The following is a 23,829-nucleotide window of genomic DNA, read 5'->3' as shown; positions in this document are numbered from 1 at the left end:
GTACGTTCCGGCCCCTTTGATTGACCCGTCCACGTGTCTGTGACTGCTTCCCGGGAGGACATCAAAGACAGGTAATATCTTGCCCGGTGTCTCGTTACTCACTTGTTTACCTGCATTTTAGTCTATCTGTTGCCTGGGTGTGTTTGAATTGTGTTTGAATTGTTTGCCTGTTTCCCCATTTTGAGATAAAGGGGGGGTGGACCTGCAGGGGATTTGCCTGGGGTTCTGTCTTGCTTGTTTTCCCCTTTTTGGGATAAAGGGGGGTGGACCTGAGGGGACTTGCCTGGGTCTTCAGTGTGTCTGTCTGTTTGTATTTTACCTCTTTTGGGATAAAGGGGGGTTGACCCGTGGATGTGTTCCTGGGGGGTCTTCTGTTGCCTGTTTTACCTCTTTTAGGAACCACGGTGCTGTGGTTGTAAGGAAAAAGAGGGGTTGACCCGTGGATGTGTTCCTGGGGGGTCTTCTTTGCCTGTTTACTTCTTTTAGGAGCCTCGTGGCTGTGGCTGTAAGGAAAAAGAAGTTTGTGGAACTGTGGGATCTGTGTAGAATCACAGTTTCCCTGTGATCCCGTTTTGTGTCACTTTGATAGCCTAGCTAGCTTCACTGTGCGCGTTCGGACTATCCAGCTCTGGTTGAGTTGGGGACGTCCTGACCCGGACCATCCAGCTCTAGTTGAGTTGGGGACGTCCTGACCCGGACCCTTCGGCTCTAGTTGAGCTGAGGGCCCACCGATTATTTAATTGTGGTAGGAGACTTAGCCTTGTGGCAGGGGACTTTGTTTCCTGGGGGAATTCAGGCAGGTATTGCTTGTTTTTCGCATCACGTAGTAGTGAGACTTATAAAGTGGGATTTATAGGGGCACTACGGGAGTGAGGATAGACGTGGCCACATTCTTGTGGACTGCAGAGTAGAGGGAGGCTGGAAAGGATTTCGGACCGGTGTTAGCTGTTATCCTTGGCCGCTGGTAGTGAGACTTATGAAAGTCGTTCTCCGAGCGGGGACACTACGAGGTTGAGAAAGGTGACTTTGGAGTAAGCACATGTAGAAGGAAAGGGATTATTGTTGATTTTATTTGAACTGTAATGCATGCACTGTATTTCAATTGTATTGTTGTCTTGTCTGTTTTATTAGGAGTCTCATGAACTCCTGTGTCTGTCTCTAAGGATTTTTCCTTACCTTTCATCTTTTCTAAACTTCCTATATTATTATACTGTCCACTCCCATTTCTCTTGAAAGAGAAGTGATTGGTCACACACTTCTCACCTCGCTCCAATCCGTGTCTACCACCCCGGGTAGGCGGATTCAGTGACTAGTCTACGTTTTGGGAAGACGCACCTGAGAAAATCCCACAATTCTCGGGTGGCAGTCGAGCATTGTAGACGTTCTTGTTCAGTTTTCCTTCTCTCTCCCTATATCTAGGACGCTGGTATAGGGGTAAAGGGATTATGGGACAGGATTTAAACAAGCCCAGTAAGGGCTGGTTAGCATGTGATTTAGTCGAAGACAGAGAGGGTGAGGAAATGGTTAAAGGTGTTGAAAAGATTGCAAAAGTATGTAAAATTGCTGTACCGACATGTGGAAGATTGCAACCAGAAAGTTGGCGTAGGTTACTGACAGAAAAGAAAGGCAAGCTTACAGATAATGGTTTATTAAAAACTGCTGAAGCATGGTATAGAGTAGCGAAGGCTATTCAGCTAGAAGGTTGGGTTGAGGAAGAGATAAATCACAAAGGTGTGAAATTGTTTGTGTATCATAATAATTGTGTTGCTGGGGTCTACCCTCAGCCAGCGCCCAAAACCGGCGCCCAGGGAATGTCTATCCCCAAGGTTCAGTCAGCCATAAGTGATAGCCAGCCGACTATGTTCCCCACTCCCAATCCTCCTAACACCCATCCCATTACCTCCCCTGTCTGCCCGGTCCTGAATTCTGATGGATCTTTCTTTTCCCCTTCCCCATCTTTGACATTCCCACCATCCTCATCCATCCCTACGCTACCTGCTATACCTTCCCCTACCATTTCATCTGCCATCCCTTCCCTACAATCCCTCTCCATTAATGATCCCCTCCCCTCTGCATCCGCCCAGCCAACCACCTTGTCCACCCTCACCCCGGCTCCTCCCTCTACACCCACCCCTACCAATCCCTCTCCGTCCCCTCCCATCTCCGCCCCAGCCCAATACCCCACCTCCTTTCCCTCCCCAGCCTGGCCCTACCCCTTCCCTTATCCCATGGCCCTGCCCTATCCCGGATATCCACTACCCCTTCCACAAGCCACTCCCCAAGTTCCGGTTATGCCCAGTCCGGCACAGGTTGCTCCGGGTGTGCCCACATCTAACATGGCCGCCACTCCTTCCCTTAACCCTAATGTAACACCTTTTCCGGCCACCAATATGGCGGCCCCCAGTTCGGCCCTGATGCCGGTAATTCCCGGTGACTACCTATCCCCAGGTTATGACTCGCTAGCCACCCCTGCATCCGGGGCTCGTTCCCAACCACCGATCCTTTCACCTCATGCGGGCCCTGCACCACGCAAAAGAGCCAATATCATAGAATTCGATGATGACGAGATGGACAGGGTGTCCCATGTCTCATCGGAACTTGCCGCGGGAGCCCCAACTCATCGTTCTATCGATGACCCCTTTGGCCACAAGGGTCGGGGAGAACAGGCCCCTCCTAAATATGTTGCTTTTAATCCCACTCAAGCTAGTGCTCTAATGAAATCACTCCCTGACCCAGAAAAGCAGCCTATGCCCTTCTACCGAGGGATAGTTCAAATTCAAAAGACTTATTCCGCCGCATGGCGTGATTTACTGAGCATTTGTGCTATCAAAGCAGGGGATGCGTATTGGCCAAGTATGGCCCGACACCTCAGTACAGATCTGCTCAGCAGTGATGTTGATTACCCCTCTGGAGTAACTTTTTGCACCCAATTAAGAGAATGGGCTAAGGACAAACTTGCAGATCAGGCTGCTGGCCTTACTGATGTTATTCAAGATAAAGGAGAATCAGTGGAAAGGTTTCATGCAAGACTGTATCAAATGTTCACAGATTTGGGGTTTGATCTTACAGATAAGATTCATTCACAAATGCTGTCAGGTGCGTTTGTCCAAGGTGTTAAAGACTCTATACGCAAAGGAATCATTGCTGCACGTCCTGAATACAAGGTTGTTCCTTTGGATACCCTGCTTTTAGTTGCTAGAGGTCTGGAATCTGTTCAGACCCCAAGAAGACCCAATCCAGCTCCACTCATGGTGGCCCGCGCTACCCCCATCACCTCTGGCACCAAGGGTGCCAGGTTAGAGGATGTAACTTGTTTTAATTGTGGGGCTCAGGGACACTACAGAAGTGATTGTCCGGAACCTAAAAAGGAACCCGGGGCACCCAGAAAGTTCTCTAAGCCTGCCCCAGGCCCCAAGACCGAGAAAAAGGTTCCAATTATTGAAGAACCAGATGATTAGGAAACTGGCAAGCCTGTGTCTGTAACCCCTATAATGGCAGTGTCTATAGGGGATAAGGGAGGGCCACTTGCCACAGTGACTTTGCCCATTGAAGACCATCCTACTACATTTCTAGTTGACACAGGTGCAGCCCGTAGTGTTCTACGAGAACAAGACCTGCCAGACCCATCCTTCCTGTCCAGTATTGATGTCTCTTGTGTTGGAGTGGATGGCCAGCCAAGACGTAGCCCTTTAACAACTCCACTACGAGTTGGCTCTAGCCTGCTTGCTCGCTTTGTAGTATCCTCCACATGCCCCATTAACCTGTTAGGTGCTGATGTTCTCTCACGCCTGCAAGCATCCATCACCTTTACCCCGGATGGGCAGGTAGAAATGTTTACACCTCTGTCTGTATCAGACACTTCAGCCCTATGCTCTTTGCCTCTGATGCTGCATTTAGAAAAGCCCCGTGAGGAGGCAGCAGAATTAAGGTCTAATTTCCCAGAGGAATTAAAAACACAGGTGCCCGCTAAGTTATGGTCCTCAGGCCCAGAGGACATAGGTCACCTAAATGTTCCCCCTGTGGTGGTAAAGCTTATTTCAGGAGCTAAGTTACCAAGGAAACCACAATATCCATTAAAACCAGCACAGTCTGCTGCAATTTCTGTCCACATCAAGGCACTCTTGGAGAAGGGTGCCCTTGTCAAATGTAAATCTGAATGCAACACCCCGTTATTTCCTGTGAAAAAGAAAACTCCAAAGGGTGAGCCGGAAAAATACAGGATGGTCCAGGATCTCCGTGCCGTTAATGAAGCTACCGTCCTGGACACCCCTCTTGTACCAAATCCTCACACTCTGCTCTCTGGAGTCCCACCATCTGCAAAATCCTTCACAGTTATTGACCTGGCTAATGCCTTTTTCAGTGTCCCACTGGACCCATCCTGTCAATACCTGTTTGCTTTCACTCATGAGATGCAGCAGTATACCTGGACTGTCATGCCCCAAGGGGCACAAAATTCTCCAAGTCAGTTTGCTAAGGCCATGGGCACCATCCTTGACCCATGGCAAGCTGAGCACCCAGAAGTTGTCCTGCTTCAGTATGTGGATGATCTCTTGCTATGTGGAGATGATGTACCCACTACTGAAAGGTGTTCGCTTAGTCTCCTTTGCTATTTGGCAGAACAAGGATGCAAAGCTTCACTCATCAAGCTACAATTCTGTCAATCTTCAGTGATCTTCCTTGGACATTGCCTATCTCAAGGTACCAGACATCTTACTCGGGACCGGGTAAGAGCTGTTTTGGACATTCCACCTCCAAGGACTTCAAAGTCTCTTCATGCCTTCCTAGGCCTCATTTCCTACTGCAGAGCATGGATCCCTGAAGCCTCTCTGCTTATGCAACCTCTCTATGATGCTCTTAAGTCTGACCCGTTCTGTCTGACCAATGAAGCCCTGGCCAATTTCGATGCTTTAAAACGGGCCATTGCTTCTGCTCCTGCCTTGGGCCTACCTGACTACTCCAAACCCTTTAAATTGTTTGTCTCTGAAAGACAAGGCCACGCAACAGGAGTACTCACCCAAACTAATGACTTAAGAGGTCGCCAGAGGCCTATTGGATATTTCTCATGTCAACTGGACATTGTGGCCAGAGGGACTCCTTCCTGTCTCAGGGCTGTTTTTGCTGCAAGAGAACTCATTGAAAGGACCTCAGACCTGGTCCTTGGCCACCCTCTGGTTGTTTTGGCCCCTCATGACATCTCTGCCATCGTCAACCAAGTCCAGCTCAAGCACGTGTCTCCAGCCAGACATCTGCGCTTACAGTGTCATCTTCTTTTGCCTGACAACATTTCCATCCAAAGATGTCACGTGCTTAATCCGTCCACTCTTCTTCCACTCCCTGAGGGGGGTATCTATTATGGATTTATCACGGATGAAACCTACATTCACCTGCTCTGTGGATGTATCAAGAAAGTCATGCATCCACATTTGACATTTTATGAAGGCGAAAAACCTCTCTGTGAGGGCCCAGATCACGCCTTCTGTACCATGTGGTACAAACCGAACATTACTCCTGAACCTTGCTATGAAGATGAGCTTTACCACCGGACCGATGTAAAGCTCACTGCACAAGACTTCTATTGTGACTCTGAAGGCAATAGCATGGTCTTGATCCAGCTACCTCAACAACTCAACTACCTCTACCGCCATTGGGATACTGCTATCCCACATATTCCTGTTACCAAGTTGAAGACAAAGTCATGGAATGATCTTGGGCCCATGGCAAAACTATGGGCCACCATGAACGAAGAACAGCTACAGGAAAATGGTATTGTCAAATACCCAACAACTGACCTTCTAGAAGCATGGCCACGCCATTTCCTGGAGAAGGAATTCCAAGATCTGGTCATAAAGAATGATTATGACCCAGAAACACCTCATGACTGTTTTGAACAGATGAAAATGGAAACAGTGCACTTACCAACTGTGCATGAGAACCCATTACCAGATCCGGATTTTACCCTGTTTGTGGACGGATCGAGATATGCCGATGAAGGAGGAACATATCACACAGGATATGCCGTAACCACAACAGATGAAGTCATTAAATCATCATCCTTACCGCCAGCAATGTCTGCGCAAGAAGCTGAATTACAGGCTCTGACTTCAGCATGCAAAATTTCCGAAGGAAAACGTGCTAACATCTATACAGATTCAAGATATGCTCTGGGTGTGGCACATGACTTCGGCCTAATTTGGAAGACTAGAGGATTTCTTACCACCGCCGGTACACCAGTCAAACACAGCACTGCAATCAAGGAGCTAATGGATGCCCTCCTACTCCCCAAAGAAGTGGCCGTTTTGAAAATTAAGGCCCACGGGAAATTGGATACAGATGAAGCAAGGGGCAACCATTTGGCTGATCAAGCTGCTAAGTTAGCGGCCAGGGATCTGCAGGAAGTGGATGAAGAAGTGTCCGGACAAGAAGAAGAAGAAGAAGAAGTCCCTATTTTTGCTTTGCAAACTCTTCCTACTGATTTGCGAATTTTACAAGAACAGCAAGCTGCAGTCACTCCTGAGGAAATCCAGAAATGGAAAAAGAAAGGAGCTGTCCAAAAGGACGGAATATATTACAACAACTTCAAATTTTGTCTTCCCAGAAATTTATACCCAGCAGTGGTCCAATGGGCACATGGGCCTGCACACCTGTCAAAAGAACTGATGGCCGCCCTCATACAGAAGTATTATGAAGCACCCGGAATCACAACATTGATAAGCAACTTCTGCAAAGCCTGTGTCATTTGTGCAAAATGCAATCCAGGAAGACCAATTAAGGTGCCTGCGAAACACCTGGCAAAGCCCATGTACCCCTTCCAACGAATTCAAATTGACCACATCCAAATGCCCAAGAGTGGGCCCCATGAATATGCACTAGTCATAGTGGACATGTTCTCAGGATGGCCAGAGGCATACCCAGTGGCCAATATCACTGCAAAAACAACCGCAAAGCGCCTACTTACAGATATTGTATGTAGATTCGGACTCCCAGAAGTTATTGAGAGTGATCAAGGCCCAGCCTTTACAGCAACTGTGACTAAAGAAATTTGGACTGCTCTAGGGGTGACTCTAGCCTTCCATACCCCTTACCACCCACAAAGTAGTGGTAAAGTGGAGCGCATGAATGGCACTCTAAAAACCAGAATGTTAAAAATGTCACAAGAAACAAAGATGCCCTGGCCAGAAAGCCTACCAATAGCTCTATTTAGTGTTAGACACACACCTAGAGGGAAGCATTCACTGTCCCCATATGAGGTTCTATTTGGGACAGCACCCAGACTAGGTTGTTATTATCCGCAGCAGTTGCAACTCCAATCAGATGTTTTAGTAGACTATGTAACTGAACTTGCAAATGTCCTAAACAAAATACATGCCCAAGTTTTCTCTTCAATTCCAGATCCCGAATTGGATACAGGTTCCCATAACCTACTCCCCGGAGATTGGGTCCTGGTTAAGAAGTTTGTGCGGAAAAATACCCTAGAACCGAGATTTGACGGTCCATTCCAAGTTCTCCTGATTACCGCAACCTCCGTCAAATTGGCCGGTAGGCCAAATTGGATCCACGCTTCCCACTGCAAGAAATCTCCTGCCCCAGAGGAAGCGAATATCGCACAAACATGTATCTCTGGTACATCTTCTCCTTAATTAGCCTTATGAAGGCCCAGCAAGTAGCCATTACCAAAGACATTAGTGGGTACACCTTCTGGTATAATTCATCATGCACCCAGGTGGCTACTTATACCTTTGACTACTGTGATATTGTAGAATGCCCATTTCCCACACCACAAATCCAGAGCATCTATAGAGATATCCCTCATTCGAAAGACCCATATGTTTGTGTAGTTGACAAGCAATGGGGGCACAATTGTGACCATTGGGGGGCGGCGGGGTGGAATGCCGGGCCTGCCTGGGGTTACAAACCAAAAAGTGCCGTAGCTAAAGTAGATGATCATGGTAGATCGCTTCTCCAGAGAATGACTTTGAGAAAGCCTGGGGGGAGCACACCAATGAAATTAATCCTTAATATTGAGCACCCAAGCCCAACAGATGCAGACCAGTATGTGATGGGAATGTACTGGAAAAGGGGTTCCTACCAGAAATTAGGGCATTTCTACCTCAAAGATATGTGCAACTCTTCTGAGTGGCAAGGGGCCACCCATATGGTCCCTAACCCATTAAAACCCCATATCCAGACCTTTCAGGACATGATGGCCATTGCTAACCCCACTTTTGAAGATACCATGGCCGCTGAAACAGGTTTTAATGATGTAAATTTATGGTTAGAATGGATGAAATATAATGCTAATAAGCATAATAGAACCGCATGTTATGTGTGTGGAGGTGCCCGGCCTCACCTGGGTACCGTACCTTTAATCCTACCCGTAGATATAGAAGAATGTGTTTTAAGCCTTTTTGCCTACCACTATAATTTTAACAGGTCCATATGTATTGCATGGACAAAGGAGTATCCTCTTCTAGCCAAAGATGTCAAACCCCCTGATGGTATTACCGTATATAAAGGTAATTACACTTGCTATGCCATGTACGATGGTATTGGTAAATTTGTAGGTAACTTTTCCAAAGGCTATTGTGCTACATACAGAACTGTCCCTGTACGCTTGCTGCAACATCACACTAGGTCACTAGGAGACATTTATTGGTTGTGTGGGGATTTACAGCTAAGATCCAGAATGGACACGGAATGGTGGGGAGAGTGTACTTTGACTAAGGCCATTATGCCTATACATATTATTTCTGACACACACCTCAACACCCATGAGTTCAGCCACACTAAGGTTAAACGTGACGCCCCAGTGAAAGGAAGTTTTGATCCTCATGTATATATTGATGCCATTGGAGTGCCCAGGGGGGTGCCCAATGAGTTTAAAGCTAGGGACGAAGTTGCTGCAGGATTTGAATCAATTTTTACCATAGTTACCGCAAACAAGAATCTAAATTGGATAAATTACATTTATTATAATCAACAGCGTTTTGTCAATTACACCAGAGACGCCCTCCAGGGGTTGGCCGAACAGTTGCAGGCCACATCCCAAATGACTTTCCAGAATAGAATGGCCCTAGATATGATCTTAGCCGAAAAAGGAGGGGTTTGTAAGATTTTACCCGACACTATGACATGTTGTACCTACATCCCAGAAAACACAGGCCCTAATGGTAAAGTCACACTAGCTATAGAGAAATTAAATGACCTGTCTGAAGAGTTAAAAAGGAATTCTGGGATAAAGGATCCCTGGGAAAGATGGTTTGGTTGGATGACAGGATGGCAAAAGGCTTTAATGCAGATTGGTATGGCTATACTAATTTTTCTTTTTATCTTTGCTCTTCTCTTTTGTTGTGTCCTCCCATGTCTGAGAAAATCCCTCATGAAGACTGTTGACCAAGCAACACCCACTTTGACCCATCTCGAAGTTGATGACCAAGAATTCCAAGACATCAACTCACCCTGTCTGCCGCTGCAAATTATCCCCTTTGTTGATAAAGTGCAGGAATTCTAGGAAGGGACTAGATTAGGGACAGCATCTGTCAGTGAATGGTAAAGACCCCATGTGGAGAAGTGGTGGGTTAGCTGCCATGGGATACCCTTGGGTGTGAAGCGTTCGAGAGCCATACTGACGGATGGTTAGCCTATTAGGATCAGATCTAGGGACAGCCTTGCACTTTGCATTAACATCTAGCTAGCGGCCGCGGGGTTTCTGTGCCTTTGGGTTAACACGTCTTCTGATACTAACATAATAAAGTTTTATCTCTTAGAATCTAACATTTCATAGGGGGGACTGATGTGGAATTATTAAAAATTATTATTGTACTTGTATTGAATTATTGTACTAACTCCATTTTAACTTTATACTGTGACTTCGTCCTCCATTTTGTCCTCCTAACCTGACTTCTTCAATCCTCCATTTTGTCCTCATGACTTAACTTGTTCATTTTAAAACTACATTACGTGACTGAACTTCTCAACCCAATTAATACAGTAGACAAAGACTGTGTTTCCTTCAAGGACAAGTACCAGGAGGCGCTGGCTACTCCTTAAGACTTGCTGGCTACTCCTTAGAGCTTGTAAGATAGTACAGTTTGAAGGCCACAGAACACAGTAGTAATGAAATGTTCTATTCATAAGAGACCTTGCACCTGGACATAAAGCCTGATATCACTGACCGTGTAAAATGACGCTTAGGACCCCCTTGTCCCCCACCCGTGTCCAGAATAATCCCACCTCTGATGGGTGGGCACGGGACTAACCTCTTAATTTTACTAACCAATAGGTAAGACACTAACTCCGTCACTTAACAATTAATCCAATTGATGATGTTTATTTGCTGATATTCTAATAATCAATGATGACGCAAAATGCCTCTTAAAAGGGCCTGCGCGCCCGCTTTTACTTCACTTGCCAATAAACTTTCTCGAAGTTATTTTAACCTGAACCTCGTGTGTCAGACTTAATTACTTCAGCGTATATACGCAATTTAATTTTATTGATTTGGACAGGAACAGATAGACTTTGAACATTTTGGTTTACTTTCAAAAAGTACCATAACAATGATACAGTATATAAATACAGACAATACTGTGCAAATGTTTTTAGCAGGGTTTAAAAAAAAATAAAAAAATTGTAAAATACAAATTATTTCAAATATAGACATGTTAATATTTTTAGTTTTTTCTTAATAACAAAGTGTACAGTAACTGAACAGAAGAAAAATCTAATTCAATATTTGATGTGACCACAAGGGTAAATCCCTCCCTCTTTTGTCCCTTTAAAAAAATAAAGCCCTCTTGCATGAGGTAATAACCACATTAAAAATGGCGGCCAGAGCCTCAGTTCAGTATACCAACTGGAAGGTGTTTGATGTAACTACCATATTCAAAATGGCTGCCACAGCCTCACTCCACGGCCCCGCCCCTTCCTATCAGAACGTTCGGGGATTCCCCCGCATCCCATCCTTCGAGCGCTGACACCGCTGCGCGAGCGCCTGACCCCACCCACTCTGGGTGGTACTTGTTCTTCCCGCCCAACGCCTCGCCGCGCTGCATGCTGGGAGTCGACTGTCTCTGGCGCCATCTTGTCCCCTCATTGTAGGATTGTGTTTTTTTTCCTTCCGTTGAGGCTTCGGTTCTCCTGAGATTCCGTTCGTGTTGTCGCCATGGGGAGGAAGAAGAAGAAGCAGCTGAAGCCCTGGTGCTGGTATCCTTCTCTGTGGGACGGTGTGGGCTGTGTGTTTATAATACATTTATGGCGGCGTCTGTTACTGCGTGCTGTGTGAGAGTAGGCCTGTGTGTGTGTCTGTCTCTGTGTGTGTGTGTCTGTCTCTGTGTGTGTGTGTCTGTCTCTGTGTGTGTGTGTCTGTATGGGGAGGAGGTAGGCCTGTGTGTGTTTTGTGTCTATGAGGGGTGGGAGGTAGGCCTGTGTGGTTTTGTGTCTATGAGGGGTGGGAGGTAGGCCTGTGTGGTTTTGTGTCTATGAGGGGTGGGAGGTAGGCCTGTGTGGTTTTGTGTCTATGAGGGGTGGGAGGTAGGCCTGTGTGTGTTTGTGTCTATGAGGGGTGGGAGGTAGGCCTGTGTGTGTTTGTGTCTATGAGGGGTGGGAGGTAGGCCTGTGTGTGTTTGTCTATGAGGGGTGGGAGGTAGGCCTGTGTGTGTTTGTGTCTATGAGGGGTGGGAGGTAGGCCTGTGTGTGTTTGTGTCTATGAGGGGTGGGAGGTAGGCCTGTGTGTGTTTGTGTCTATGAGGGGTGGGAGGTAGGCCTGTGTGTGTTTGTGTCTGAGGGGTGGGGGGTTGGCCTGTGTGTTTGTGTCTATGAGGGGGGGGGGTTGACCTGTGTGTGTGTGTATGGGGGGGGTTGGCCTGCATGTGTATGGGGGGAGGGGGTTGGCCTGTGTGTGCGTGTCTCTGTGTAAATGGGGGGGGGGGGTTGGGCTGTGTGTGCGTGTCTGTTTGTATGGGGGGGGGGTTGGGCTGTGTGTGCGTGTCTGTTTGTATGGGGGGGGGTGGTTGGGCTGTGTGTGCGTGTCTGTTTGTATGGGGGGGGGGTTGGGCTGTGTGTGCGTGTCTGTTTGTATGGGGGGGGGTTGGGCTGTGTGTGCGTGTCTGTTGGTATGGGGGGGGTTGGGCTGTGTGTGCGTGTCTGTTGGTATGGGGGGGGTTGGGCTGTGTGTGCGTGTCTGTTGGTATGGGGGGGGGGGGTTGGGCTGTGTGTGCGTGTCTGTTTGTATGGGGGGGGGGTTGGGCTGTGTGTGCGTGTCTGTTGGTATGGGGGGGGTTGGGCTGTGTGTGCGTGTCTGTTGGTATGGGGGGGGTTGGGCTGTGTGTGCGTGTCTGTTGGTATGGGGGGGGTTGGGCTGTGTGTGCGTGTCTGTTGGTATGGGGGGGTTGGGCTGTGTGTGCGTGTCTGTGTGTATATGGGGGGGTTGGGCTGTGTGTGTGTGTATGGGGGGGGGTTGACCTGTGTGTGCGTGTCTCTGTGTGTGTATGGGGGGGGGGGGTTGGCTTGTGTGTGTTTGTGTCTGAGGGGTGGGGGGTTGGCCTGTGTGTTTGTCTATGGGGGGGGGGTTGGCCTGTGGGGGGGGGGGTTGGCCTGTGTGTGCGTGTCTCTGTGTAAATGGGGGGGGGGGTTGGGCTGTGTGTGTGCGTGTCTGTTTGTAGGGGGGGGGGTTGGGCTGTGTGTGCGTGTCTGTTTGTATGGGGGGGGTTGGGCTGTGTGTGTGTGCGTGTCTGTTTGTATGGGGGGGGTTGGGCTGTGTGTGTGTGTGCGTGTCTGTTTGTATGGGGGGGTTGGGCTGTGTGTGCGTGTCTGTTTGTATGGGGGGGTTGGGCTGTGTGTGCGTGTCTGTTTGTATGGGGGGGGTTGGGCTGTGTGTGCGTGTCTGTTTGTATGGGGGGGGTTGGGCTGTGTGTGCGTGTCTGTTTGTATGGGGGGGGTTGGGCTGTGTGTGCGTGTCTGTTTGTATGGGGGGGGTTGGGCTGTGTGTGCGTGTCTGTTTGTATGGGGGGGGTTGGGCTGTGTGTGCGTGTCTGTTTGTATGGGGGGGGTTGGGCTGTGTGTGCGTGTCTGTTTGTATGGGGGGGGTTGGGCTGTGTGTGCGTGTCTGTTTGTATGGGGGGGGTTGGGCTGTGTGTGCGTGTCTGTTTGTATGGGGGGGGTTGGGCTGTGTGTGCGTGTCTGTTTGTATGGGGGGGTTGGGCTGTGTGTGCATGTCTGTTTGTATGGGGGGGTTGGGCTGTGTGTGCATGTCTGTTTGTATGGGGGGGTTGGGCTGTGTGTGCATGTCTGTTTGTATGGGGGGGTTGGGCTGTGTGTGCGTGTCTGTGTGTGTGTATGGGGGGGTTGGGCTGTGTGTGTATGGGGGGGTTGACCTGTGTGTGCGTGTCTCTGTGTGTGTATGGGGGGGGGGGGTTGGCCTGTGTGTGTATGGGGGGGGTTGGTTGGCCTGTGTGTGTATGGGGGGGGGGTTGGCCTGTGTGCGCGTGTCTGTCTGTGTGTGTGTATGGGGGGGGGTTTGGCCTGTGTGTGTATGGGGGGGATTGGCCTGTGTGTGCGTGTCTCTGTGTGTGTATGGGGGGGGGATTGGCCTGTGTGTGCGTGTCTCTGTGTGTGTATGGGGGGGGGGTTGGCCTGTGTGTGCGTGTCTCTGTGTGTGTATGGGGGGGGGTTGGCCTGTGTGTGCGTGTCTCTGTGTGTGTATGGGGGGGTTGGCCTGTGTGCGTGTCTCTGTGTGTGGGGGGGGTTGGCCTGTGTGCGTGTCTCTGTGTGTGTATGGGGGGGGGTTGGCCTGTGTATGGCGGGGGGGGGGTTGGCCTGTGTGTGCGTGTCTCTTTGTGTGTATTGGGGGGGGGGTTGGCCTGTGTGTGCGTGTCTGTGTGTGTATGGGGGGGGGGGGTTGGCCTGTGTGTGCGTGTCTCTGTGTGTGTATGGCGGGGGGGGTTGGCCTGTGTGTGCGTGTCTCTGTGTGTATGGGGGGGGTTGGCCTGTGTGTGCGTGTATGGGGGGGGGTTGGCCTGTGTGTGCGTGTATGGGGGGGGTTGGCCTGTGTGTGCGTGTATGGGGGGGGTTGGCCTGTGTGTGCGTGTATGGGGGGGTTGGCCTGTGTGTGCGTGTATGGGGGGGTTGGCCTGTGTGTGCGTGTATGGGGGGGTGGTTGGCCTGTGTGTGCGTGTATGGGGGGGTGGTTGGCCTGTGTGTGCGTGTATGGGGGGGGGGGTTGGCCTGTGTGTGCGTGTATGGGGGGGGGGTTGGCCTGTGTGTGCGTGTATGGGGGGGGGGTTGGCCTGTGTGTGCGTGTATGGGGGGGGGGTTGGCTTGTGTGTGTGTATGGGGGGGGTTGGTCTGTGTGTGCGTGTATATGGGGGGGGGTTGGTCTGTGTGTGCGTGTATATGGGGGGGGGTTGGCCTGTGTGTGCGTGTATATGGGGGGGGGTTGGCCTGTGTGTGCGTGTATATGGGGGGGGGTTGGCCTGTGTGTGCGTGTATGGGGGGGGGTTGGCCTGTGTGTGCGTGTATGGGGGGGGGTTGGCCTGTGTGTGCGTGTATGGGGGGGGGGGTTGGCCTGTGTGTGCGTGTATGGGGGGGGGGTTGGCCTGTGTGTGCGTGTATGGGGGGGGGCTTGGCCTGTGTGTGCGTGTATGGGGGGGGGTTGGCCTGTGTGTGCGTGTGTGCGTGTATGGGGGGGGGGGGGTTGGCCTGTGTGTGCGTGTATGGGGGGGGGGTTGGCCTGTGTATGGGGGGGGGGGGGTTGGCCTGTGTGTGCGTGTACACACCCACAACTGTGCTAGTTACTGGACACAGTTGTGGATGGTTTTTAAAGGAACACATTAAGCAGCATACTTATAACAGTAGGCATTCTCTCATTGGCTGAGTGCTGTTATTCAATGAGTAAACCCTGCACCACTGAGCTTGGCTCGGGAAAGGTAGTTTCTGGCTAGTCACTGAGCAGAAGTGGAGGTAGGGAGTAGATCCATAGGCAAGCAGGAGGCTATCACATATGCGCTGCAGAATGCGCTGTGCCAATTACCTTCTCCTTGAGATTCATTGACTCTGCATCTCTGTGGGGAGTATTCAGCGCCTCCATGCAGAGCATGGAGACACTGAATATCGGTGCTACAGTGTGCAACACTGACCCAGGAAGCACCTCTAGTGACCGTCTGAATAATGCCACTAGAGGTGTCCCTGGGCAGTAATGTAAACACTGCTTTTTCTCACGAATGAGTTTTGTGGTGGAACATTAAGTCTTCTATTTATTCTTTATTGTAAGCAAGGCTTCATACAATGTTTTTTCCTCTACGATTCGGCTTGTTTGAATAGCATTTTGTTTTACTGTTCTTGTACACCCAACTTGTCTTGTTGCATCAATTTGTTTTAGTCTATTCCGTGCTGCAGAATGTTTCTTTATAAATAAAAATTATCCTTAACAGTCCAATAGGTACTGTAACCGGGACTTTGATGATGAGAAAATTCTTATCCAGCACCAGAAAGCTAAGCATTTTAAATGTCACATATGTCATAAAAAGCTCTATACAGGCCCTGGTCTAGCAATCCACTGCATGCAGGTCCATAAAGAAACTATAGACGCTGTTCCTAATGCAATTCCTGGAAGAACTGATATTGAACTGGAAATCTATGGCATGGAGGGTATACCTGAAAAAGACATGGAAGAGAGGAGAAGATTACTTGAACAAAAGCAAGGTTTGTTTACAAACTGCTGCCATCATTGGCTGCTAATTACCGCAAGTTTGTTTTAGACAATTTGAACAAAACTGCTAAATGGTTATTAACCCCTTAAGGACCAAACTTCTGGAATAAAAGGGAATCATGACGTGTCAGACACGTCATGTGTCCTTAAGGGGTTAAAGGTACACTATAGTAACCAGAACTACAGCTTATTGCATTTGTTCTGGTGAGTATAATAATTGCCTATAGGGCTTTTTGCGTTTAACACTGTCTTTAATGGAGCACCTGAAGCACCCTGACTGCTACAGCCCACTGTAGTTAATATGCCAGAAGTACCATGTTGCCACCCCACTGCAACTAAAATTTGTTTCCTGCATTTGTCCTGTTTGCCCTCAACTGACAACAAGCCTTTCCTACTGGAGAGGACAGAATGTGGCAGTGGACCGAGATTAGTTGTCCAATATTATGCTATATAAGGCGCTATAACCACTATACTAGACTGTAGTGGTGATGGTGCTTGGAGTTTCCCTTTAAAAGGTCTCTGCCATTTTGTTTATGTAAAACATTTTTGTTTTGTATCATTGTAGAAAATCTTGCTTTATTTGTAAGCTATAGGCACATCTTCATAACAATTTTGATACTTAGACTTTTAAAATTTATTTTCTTTTCTTCCTTACATTTTTTTTTTTCAAGACAACCAGAAAAAGAAAGGCCAGGATGACTCTGATTATGATGATGACGACGATTCAGTAGCATCCACTTCATTTCAACAACAAATGCAGCCACAGCAGGGATACATGCAAGCCATGGGGCAAGCAGGTCTTCATCACGGGATGCCAGGTGTACCGGGAATGCCCCCAGGTATTTTGAAATTGAATCTGAATTACTAGCAATTTTCACTCTAGCAAATAACCCTGTTAGTTAAAACTAGCCATTGCATTGCCAATAGTCTTTAACCTTGTCATGCAAAACCTGAGAAGCTTTTAAATTTACTTTGTGACCCCTTTTTATTTAATTTACTCCCCACCCCCATAACATCTTCTGCTTTAGAAGTTAGTGTATAATCCAAATGGTCAAGTGTGATAAATCATAGGGTAAAATATTTACCAGTTTAAAGTTGTGCTAGAATTTTTAACACTCTATGTTTAGAATATTTTGAATAAGTGGACAGAAAGCTGTCCTCACTTTAACCTGTGGGTATTTGCCATTATTTAATGCTTTGCATTACTTGTTTACATAGAAACATAGAATGTGACGGCAGATAAGAACCATTCGGCCCATCTAGTCTGCCCAGTTTTCTAAATACTTTCATTAGTCCCTGGCCTTATCTTATAGTTAGGATAGCCTTATGCCTATCCCATGCATGCTTAAACTCCCTCACAGTGTTAACCTCTACCACTTCAGCTGGAAGGCTATTCCATGCATCCACTACCCTCTCAGTAAAGTAATACTTCCTGATATTATTTTTAAACCTTTGCCCCTCTAATTTAAGACTACGTCCTCTTTTTGTTGTAGTTTTTTCTTCTTTTAAATATGGTCTCTTCCTTTACTGTGTTGATTCCCTTTTATGTATTTAAATGTTTCTATTATATCCTCCCTGTCTCGTCTTTCCTCCAAGCTATACATGTTGCTTACGTGTCATGCTTTGTTTTTTAGGTATACCCCCACTAATGCCATCTGTGCCACCATTGATGCCTGGAATCCCTCCTGTGCTTCCAGGAATGCACCACGGGTTAGTATAGACTGGAATCTAAACTTAGTGTATTGTCTTGGCTGGGAAATGACATGGTGCAGGTTAATGTGTACACACTATTTATATGGGGTATTAATATGAATGGTGTTGTGTGTTAATTTTAAACCATGTAGATTTGGTGTCTGCACGGTTTCTGGCTGAAACAAGTCATTTACGGTTTTAATGGGAAATGGCATAGCTTGTGTAAGTGTGTACTGTTTTCAGCTGGGAAGGGACATGACTGAAATATTGATTGACACATTTTGTGCTTGTTGTAGTTTTAAATACCATTGTCTTTTTAGACAAAATTTGAATGCAATTTTCATACAATTTCAGAAACTCATGGTTGTCTTTTAACAGACTAATGCCAATGGGAGGAATGATGCATCCTCATGGGCCAGGAATACCTCCCATGATGGCTGGTTTGCCACCAGGTAAGTCAGCTTATCCTAATTAAAAAAAAAAAAAAAAAATCTTCTTACTAGATATGGTCAGGTTATAGTTTCCAAACAGTGTGGTTGCTTGAAATACATGGAGATGGAATATATATCTCTATCCATGCGTTTCAAGCAACCATGCTATTCAGAAAAATATTGGATATCTTTGCTGGTTGGTGTTATAGGATGGAATCTTGGATCCTCTCGTATTCCTGTCTTTGTATATTTTAGGTGTGCCACCACCCGTTGGACCTCGTCCTGGAATGCCATCTGTAACGCAGTCACAGCCTTTATCTGCCCCAGGTGTTGGCAGACTTTCCGCTCCCAGTACATCGGCACCAGTCATGCAGCCTGTGCCAAAACCACTTTTCCCCAGTGCTGGGCAGGTAAGAGCTACCGTGCAATCCACTTGGGTAGATGGTTAAATATGGGAATAGTCTGTGCTTTTTTTTTTTTTTTTTCGTGCCTCAACACAGATTGGAGCAACATGTTTAACAATAAAAAAAACAAAACACCGCTAAACATGGTCTGTTAGGAAATAACATTTTGGAAGGGTTCCTAAGTCAGTTTGGAAGGCCAGTGATATTCAGAATACACAATTGCTCCATAAATAGTCACATTTTCAAAATAATAGAAATAAGATCTGTCGATAGAACAAGGAATGGAGATTCCTGAGTGTTGGGCCCTCAACTTTCAGCAACTATATCTGATATCCTAGCAGGAGCTTCTAGCTCTCCATACTGGAAGAGGAATGCTACAACTAAGCAAAAAAAAAAATGCTTTTTCAAAAGGTTTGACTAATTACATAACCTGTGCAGTGGTTTGAGTATTCCTTTAAAAACTATAGTATATGTAAATTAAACACAACACTGCTTCTTCAAACCTGTTCAGAATCATTGATTTGAAATGTTATTTTTTATTTATTTTTCCCTTTAAATGTAGTCTTAACAATGTGTCTTCACTCTCACCATTGATCTAGTCCAGTCAGCATTATTGGTGTGTGTGTGTGTGTCATAAGGTCACTTAAAACTGCTGATAGGCCTGTCATTCCATTCTTCAGGGTTTTTTTTTTTTTTTTTTTGACTTGAAGGATACATCATAACCTATTGATGTGTAATTTTTGCTTTATCCATGTTGCTGGAGAGCGAGCTAACTCTCCATATACTCATGCTGCCATAAACATTTCAGTGAGCTATAGTTATGCTTGGAGTGCACCTTTAACCCCTTAAGGAGCAAACTTCTGGAATAAAAGGGAATCATGACATGTAACACATGTCGTGTCCTTAAGGGGTTAAATCAATCAATCAATTGAATGATTCAATGTCTTCACACTTTTCATTGTCTGAGAATTGTACCACAGACCATCTAACTTCGAAATTAGAAGTCGCACACAACATATGTGTTTTTTTTATTCTAGTTGTAAGCATGTCTGCAGTGTTTTTTTTGTTGTAGTTTAATAGCTTTTTGTTGTGTGCTGAATTAAGTGCTTTATTTTCCTGCTGAACAAGGGTTTTATATAGTTTTATTTTTTTCCTACCGAACATATCACTCCTGTTCTTTAAAGTCCAGATAGTCTCCTCACTGCTTCCTCTCTTTGTGCTGCAGATGGGATCACAGGTCACAAGCTCCAGTACAACGTCCTCCAATTCAGAAAGTCTGTCTGCGCCTCCTAAAGCGCTGTTCCCTAGCACAGCACAAGTATGCAGGAAATTGCACTATTAAGACTTGCTTCATGAGTTAACCCTTTGGGAAATAAAGCTTAAAATTGACACTACTTTCAAATGAACAAAATACGTTTTGGAAAGAAAACAATTGTGAATTGGAAAAACAAAACCGAAGAAAAGCACCTTGCTTCCTAAACCTTGAAGGGTTAACTTGTGCAATTGGCAATGCATATGAGTGGGCAGATATTGGTGTAATGCATGATTTTAGTGTGTTTTCATCCATATGCCTAATCCTATAGAGTGTGTGTATATATTAAAACATTCTCATGAAATTGCCAGACTTATCAGATAAACACATTTGCCATTAACCCTGTGGCTGTGCTTACTACTTCAGCACCAAGAGGGTTAAACATGTGACTGTCTTGCTATGGATCATAAGTGCTGTCCAGCAAGTGCTATTCACCCACAGCTTGGCCACTGCAGTATTGTCATTTCATTGGAAGAGAGGATTGGAAAGCTCAATTATACCCAGTTGCGTTTCCTCCTCCCTTTTAGTGTCAGTTTTATCCTGTGTGCAGAAGTGGGCCCCTGTTTGCTTTAGATGTCTTTGCTTCGGCTGTTCTGCAGTGTCTTCTTTACAAAGCATTTCACACAGTGTCACTTATCATTGTGTCTTTAAACATGCTAGGCTCCAGCAGCAGTGGCAGGACCAGTCGGAACAGATTTCAAACCCTTAAACAGTGCGCCTGTTACAACTACAGAACCTCCTAAAGCAACATTCCCTGCTTACACCCAATCCACGCTGTCAACCACTAGTACTACAAACAGCACCCCTGCCAAACCTCCTTCCATAACAAGTAAGCCTGCTACCTTGACAACAACTAGTGCAACCAGTAAGTTGATCCATCCAGATGAGGATATATCACTGGTAAGTGCTCTTGTCTCTTGTGTGCTGTTTGATTCTTTCCTGTTGAAACTGACAATTGGCTGTGAGTAGCAGAATAATCCAAGCTGGGGTTAATCGTGTGCATTAATGGAAAGCAAAGGATTTTAATTTGTTAAACTTGTACATTCAGCAGATTAGGAAAGTGTACCAATTATCATTTGTGTGTGTAAAAAATAACTGTTTATAAAATACGGTTTAAATAAATGGAGTGTGTATGGGATGTGTTCAACCATTTCCTTTTAAAGCTCGTATAAGCCTAGTTTATTTGGTTTATACTTTAATGCTGAAGCACTAAATTATATATATATTTTTTTTTCGTTTTTTTTTCTTTCTTGCACACATAGGAAGAAAAACGGGCCCAGCACCCTAAATACCAGCGTCACCTACCAAGGCCTGGCCAGGCTCCTTTAAGCAATATGGGTAATCAAGGTGTTGGCCCTATGGGAGCAATGATGGCTCCACAACCTGGACCCCCTCCCCAGCAGCCGGGTATGAGGCATCCGATGCCACCTCATGGTTAGTATTGTGCTGACAAATTTTTGGAAATGAGAATGTCTGTGTACTGCATTGCATTGGTGATGTGTTGTTGGGGTGTGTGTCTCTGCAAAAAGTGTTTGCTTTGCCACTTCTATTGAATGTGTTAATCTGTCTTCCTGTATTTATCTGTCTTTGACTTAATGCTGAATTTAGGGATTGTGCACCTGCTGCTTTATTTTAATCCCCCCCCCCCCCCCCCCATGTATTAATTGTGGTATCTATGATTGCATCCATGGAATTCTCCAACTCCTTATCTAGAGAGTATGCAATAAGACTGTTCCTCCTATATGCAGTTTACATGCTCATACCAATATGTGGTTTTTAGAATTTTTTTTTTTTTCCTAGGTCAGTATGGCAGCCCACACCAAGGCATGCCTGCATATCACCCGGCTGGAATACCACCCTATGGGCAAGGTCCCCCCATGGTCCCACAGTACCAAGGAGGACCTCCTCGGCCTCTGATGGGAATCAGACCTCCTGTAATGTCTCAAGGTGGCCGCTATTAAATAGGTTTGGAGATTAAACCTTTTCTCATCTTGTGCTGTGTATATAGCCAGCTTCCCTGTGGCTAACACCATATCTCCCCGCAGACCAGGAACTGTTGGACATTTTGTTTTACTTGGGGAGGGCTATTTTTATTTGAGGGGAGGGGTTGGTGGAACTTAAAACAGGAGATATTCCTGATATTGCAATTTATACTGTATGGCTTTTTTTCATGTTTCATCTAGGTTTTTAGAAGTGGCGTATAGTAAATATGGTTCGTTTAATTGTGAAGGCGCCAAATCCCACCTTTAAAGGCAAGTTCTGTGATGTTCCATTTGGTCTTTAAAAATGAAGCCCTCACAGCACCTTCATGGTGCTGTTGGATTTTCGTCCCCAACGTTGGTTGGTGAGGGCACTTTCTGTTCCAACCCAAGTGTGATTGTATTTACATTTTCCATTTATGACCCCGATCTGTAATGTGAGACCCTCATTATGTAATAAAGTAAGAGAAAACCTTCTGCCTTTTTATTCATTCCCAGCTCTGGAGCAATTTATTAAGGTTTGAACATATGCATGCCACTTGAACGTCTAATGCCCTGTATTTGTATTCAAGAATTACTCTATTGCATGATCAACCTGTACAAATATTAATATTTTTGATCTTTTGGTAGAAATCCTGACCACTGACTTGGACAACTTTGCTCCTAGAGATATTAACTTATTATTCCTCTTGCAGGATTACACTTTTTAACCACTGCAGAATGATGTAGTCGTTTGCCTAGAGTGGCCTAGTTTAATATCAAACATTTTTTGGCCAATAACAAGAACCACTGTTTATATCAAATGAGCTGTAGTGGTTCTGCTGCCTAGTATTCTTGTACTAGTGCACACATGCCCCACATTTTTTGATTATATAATGGTTATCTGACAGCCTAATGTGAAATGTTTTTCAACTTTATCTGCCTTAGACTTTCAGGTATTTTTTTTTATTAGTGGCCATTAATTTGGTATTGATATTTGTGCAGGTTTAATTACATGAGATAAATGGGTTCTTCTGTTTCACCAATAAACATTGTCTTAAAGCTGTAACAATAATAATGGTATAAACGTATAAATTCTCTTATTAGACGTTAATGTGTTGCGCGTATAGACTACAATGTGCATGTGTTTATTACACTGACCAGGAAATGTTCTAAAATGTGAATTTCTCTTCTCCCTATAGCACTGCCATAGCACAGGCTGAGGCTGAGTGTTGCCCTGTTCAGTCTGAGGCAAGTGGGATTTATTTTACCAATACCAGGGGTTTTCACAGCTTTAGCTGTTGGATATATATGTCCCCAAACTTGCAGCAAGTTTGGTGAAAGCCCCTAACCTTTGATTTAATGTAGGGACACTTAAGATTTAATCATACCTGATTGCTGTGTAGAATCATCTGATTGAAGAGACCTGCACCTAAAGTGACATTGGAGGGAAATGGCAAAGATTGTGTCGTTGGTAACTTGCATGAATTTAAATGACCTCTAATGTGGCTTTTTAAGTACCCTTTTAAATAAACTGCCACTTAGCTGGTTTAAAGAAGAAATTTGTATATATTTTTTTTAACACCCCCACAGACACTGGAACTCAGTACTTAACTTAATCTACAGCTAATATAATCATATGTTGGCATTTTATTTTGAATAAATACACATTTATCAGATTTAGAATATTGTACTTTTTTAAACCCTTGCTATTGTGTTTTCTGCTAAATATAAATGCTCTTTTGTTCTGGATTGAATGGAAAGATGTAGCGGGGGATTAATTGGCAGTTCCCAGTAATTTGAAAATTATTTTTTCAATACTTCAGTCTTTGTGTCTGTCTAATGTCACTTTAGTTCTCCTATAGTTCCTTTCTTGCTGCACAAATTAATTTGATACTCTGTCAAGAGATTATTGTTCAAGCACAGCATGTCTGAGTAACTGATGGGCAACTTAGGCTATTAAACCTATATATAAGCAAGGAACACATCCCCACAACTTGGCCACTTTTGTTTTTGCTGTAGATGTGCTTTTACTGGCTTTCTGTGGCAGTGCTTTCCTTCTCTTTAACACATTGAAACCCCCTTTAGTTGGTTGTACACTGCAGTCTTTCAGTTTTCTTTATTGTATATGTATTTTTTTGTTTGACTATGTACATTGTGTAAATAAAACCTGTACCTTTAGAGGGGAACCTCCTGATTAAGCAATGTAGTAGTCCTGTTCAGACTAGTCTCTGCAAATAGTTAAAGCAAAATCTTTTATGTACATGTGATTTACCAAACGGATTTGCTTTTCTGATTTCCCCCTCCCCGTAAAGCCTTATGCCTATGA

General features: G+C 45.7%; 1 protein-coding gene across 5 annotated transcripts; it reads left to right on the top strand.

The window, feature by feature from the left end:
* Positions 1–11,015: 11,015 nt before the first annotated feature.
* ZNF207 (zinc finger protein 207) lies at positions 11,016–23,079 on the top strand. 5 transcript variants are annotated; one of them, XR_010090917.1, is made up of 12 exons: positions 11,016–11,202; positions 15,434–15,696; positions 16,375–16,542; positions 17,338–17,413; positions 17,750–17,847; positions 18,082–18,236; positions 19,456–19,548; positions 20,203–20,442; positions 20,805–20,976; positions 21,343–21,507; positions 21,726–21,794; positions 22,703–23,079. XR_010090917.1 is itself a non-coding variant. In XM_063456172.1 (11 exons), exons 1-10 carry the CDS (start codon positions 11,162–11,164, stop codon positions 21,501–21,503), a joined length of 1,467 nt encoding a protein of 488 aa, XP_063312242.1. In that variant the 5' UTR covers positions 11,016–11,161; the 3' UTR covers positions 21,504–21,507; positions 21,726–21,998. The 5 variants fall into 5 exon arrangements, 4 of the variants coding, with proteins under 4 accessions (XP_063312242.1, XP_063312243.1, XP_063312244.1 ...); XM_063456172.1 differs by lacking the exon at positions 22,703–23,079 and having other exon boundaries at positions 21,726–21,998; XM_063456173.1 differs by lacking the exon at positions 22,703–23,079 and having other exon boundaries at positions 11,017–11,202; positions 17,774–17,847; positions 21,343–21,998.
* Positions 23,080–23,829: the final 750 nt, after the last annotated feature.

Source organism: Pelobates fuscus, chromosome 5 (assembly GCF_036172605.1).
Source record: "Pelobates fuscus isolate aPelFus1 chromosome 5, aPelFus1.pri, whole genome shotgun sequence".
NCBI classification, from domain to species: domain Eukaryota; kingdom Metazoa; phylum Chordata; class Amphibia; order Anura; family Pelobatidae; genus Pelobates; species Pelobates fuscus.
The sequence above is the reverse complement of the archived record's forward strand: the minus strand, read 5'-3'. Positions and strand labels throughout refer to the sequence as shown.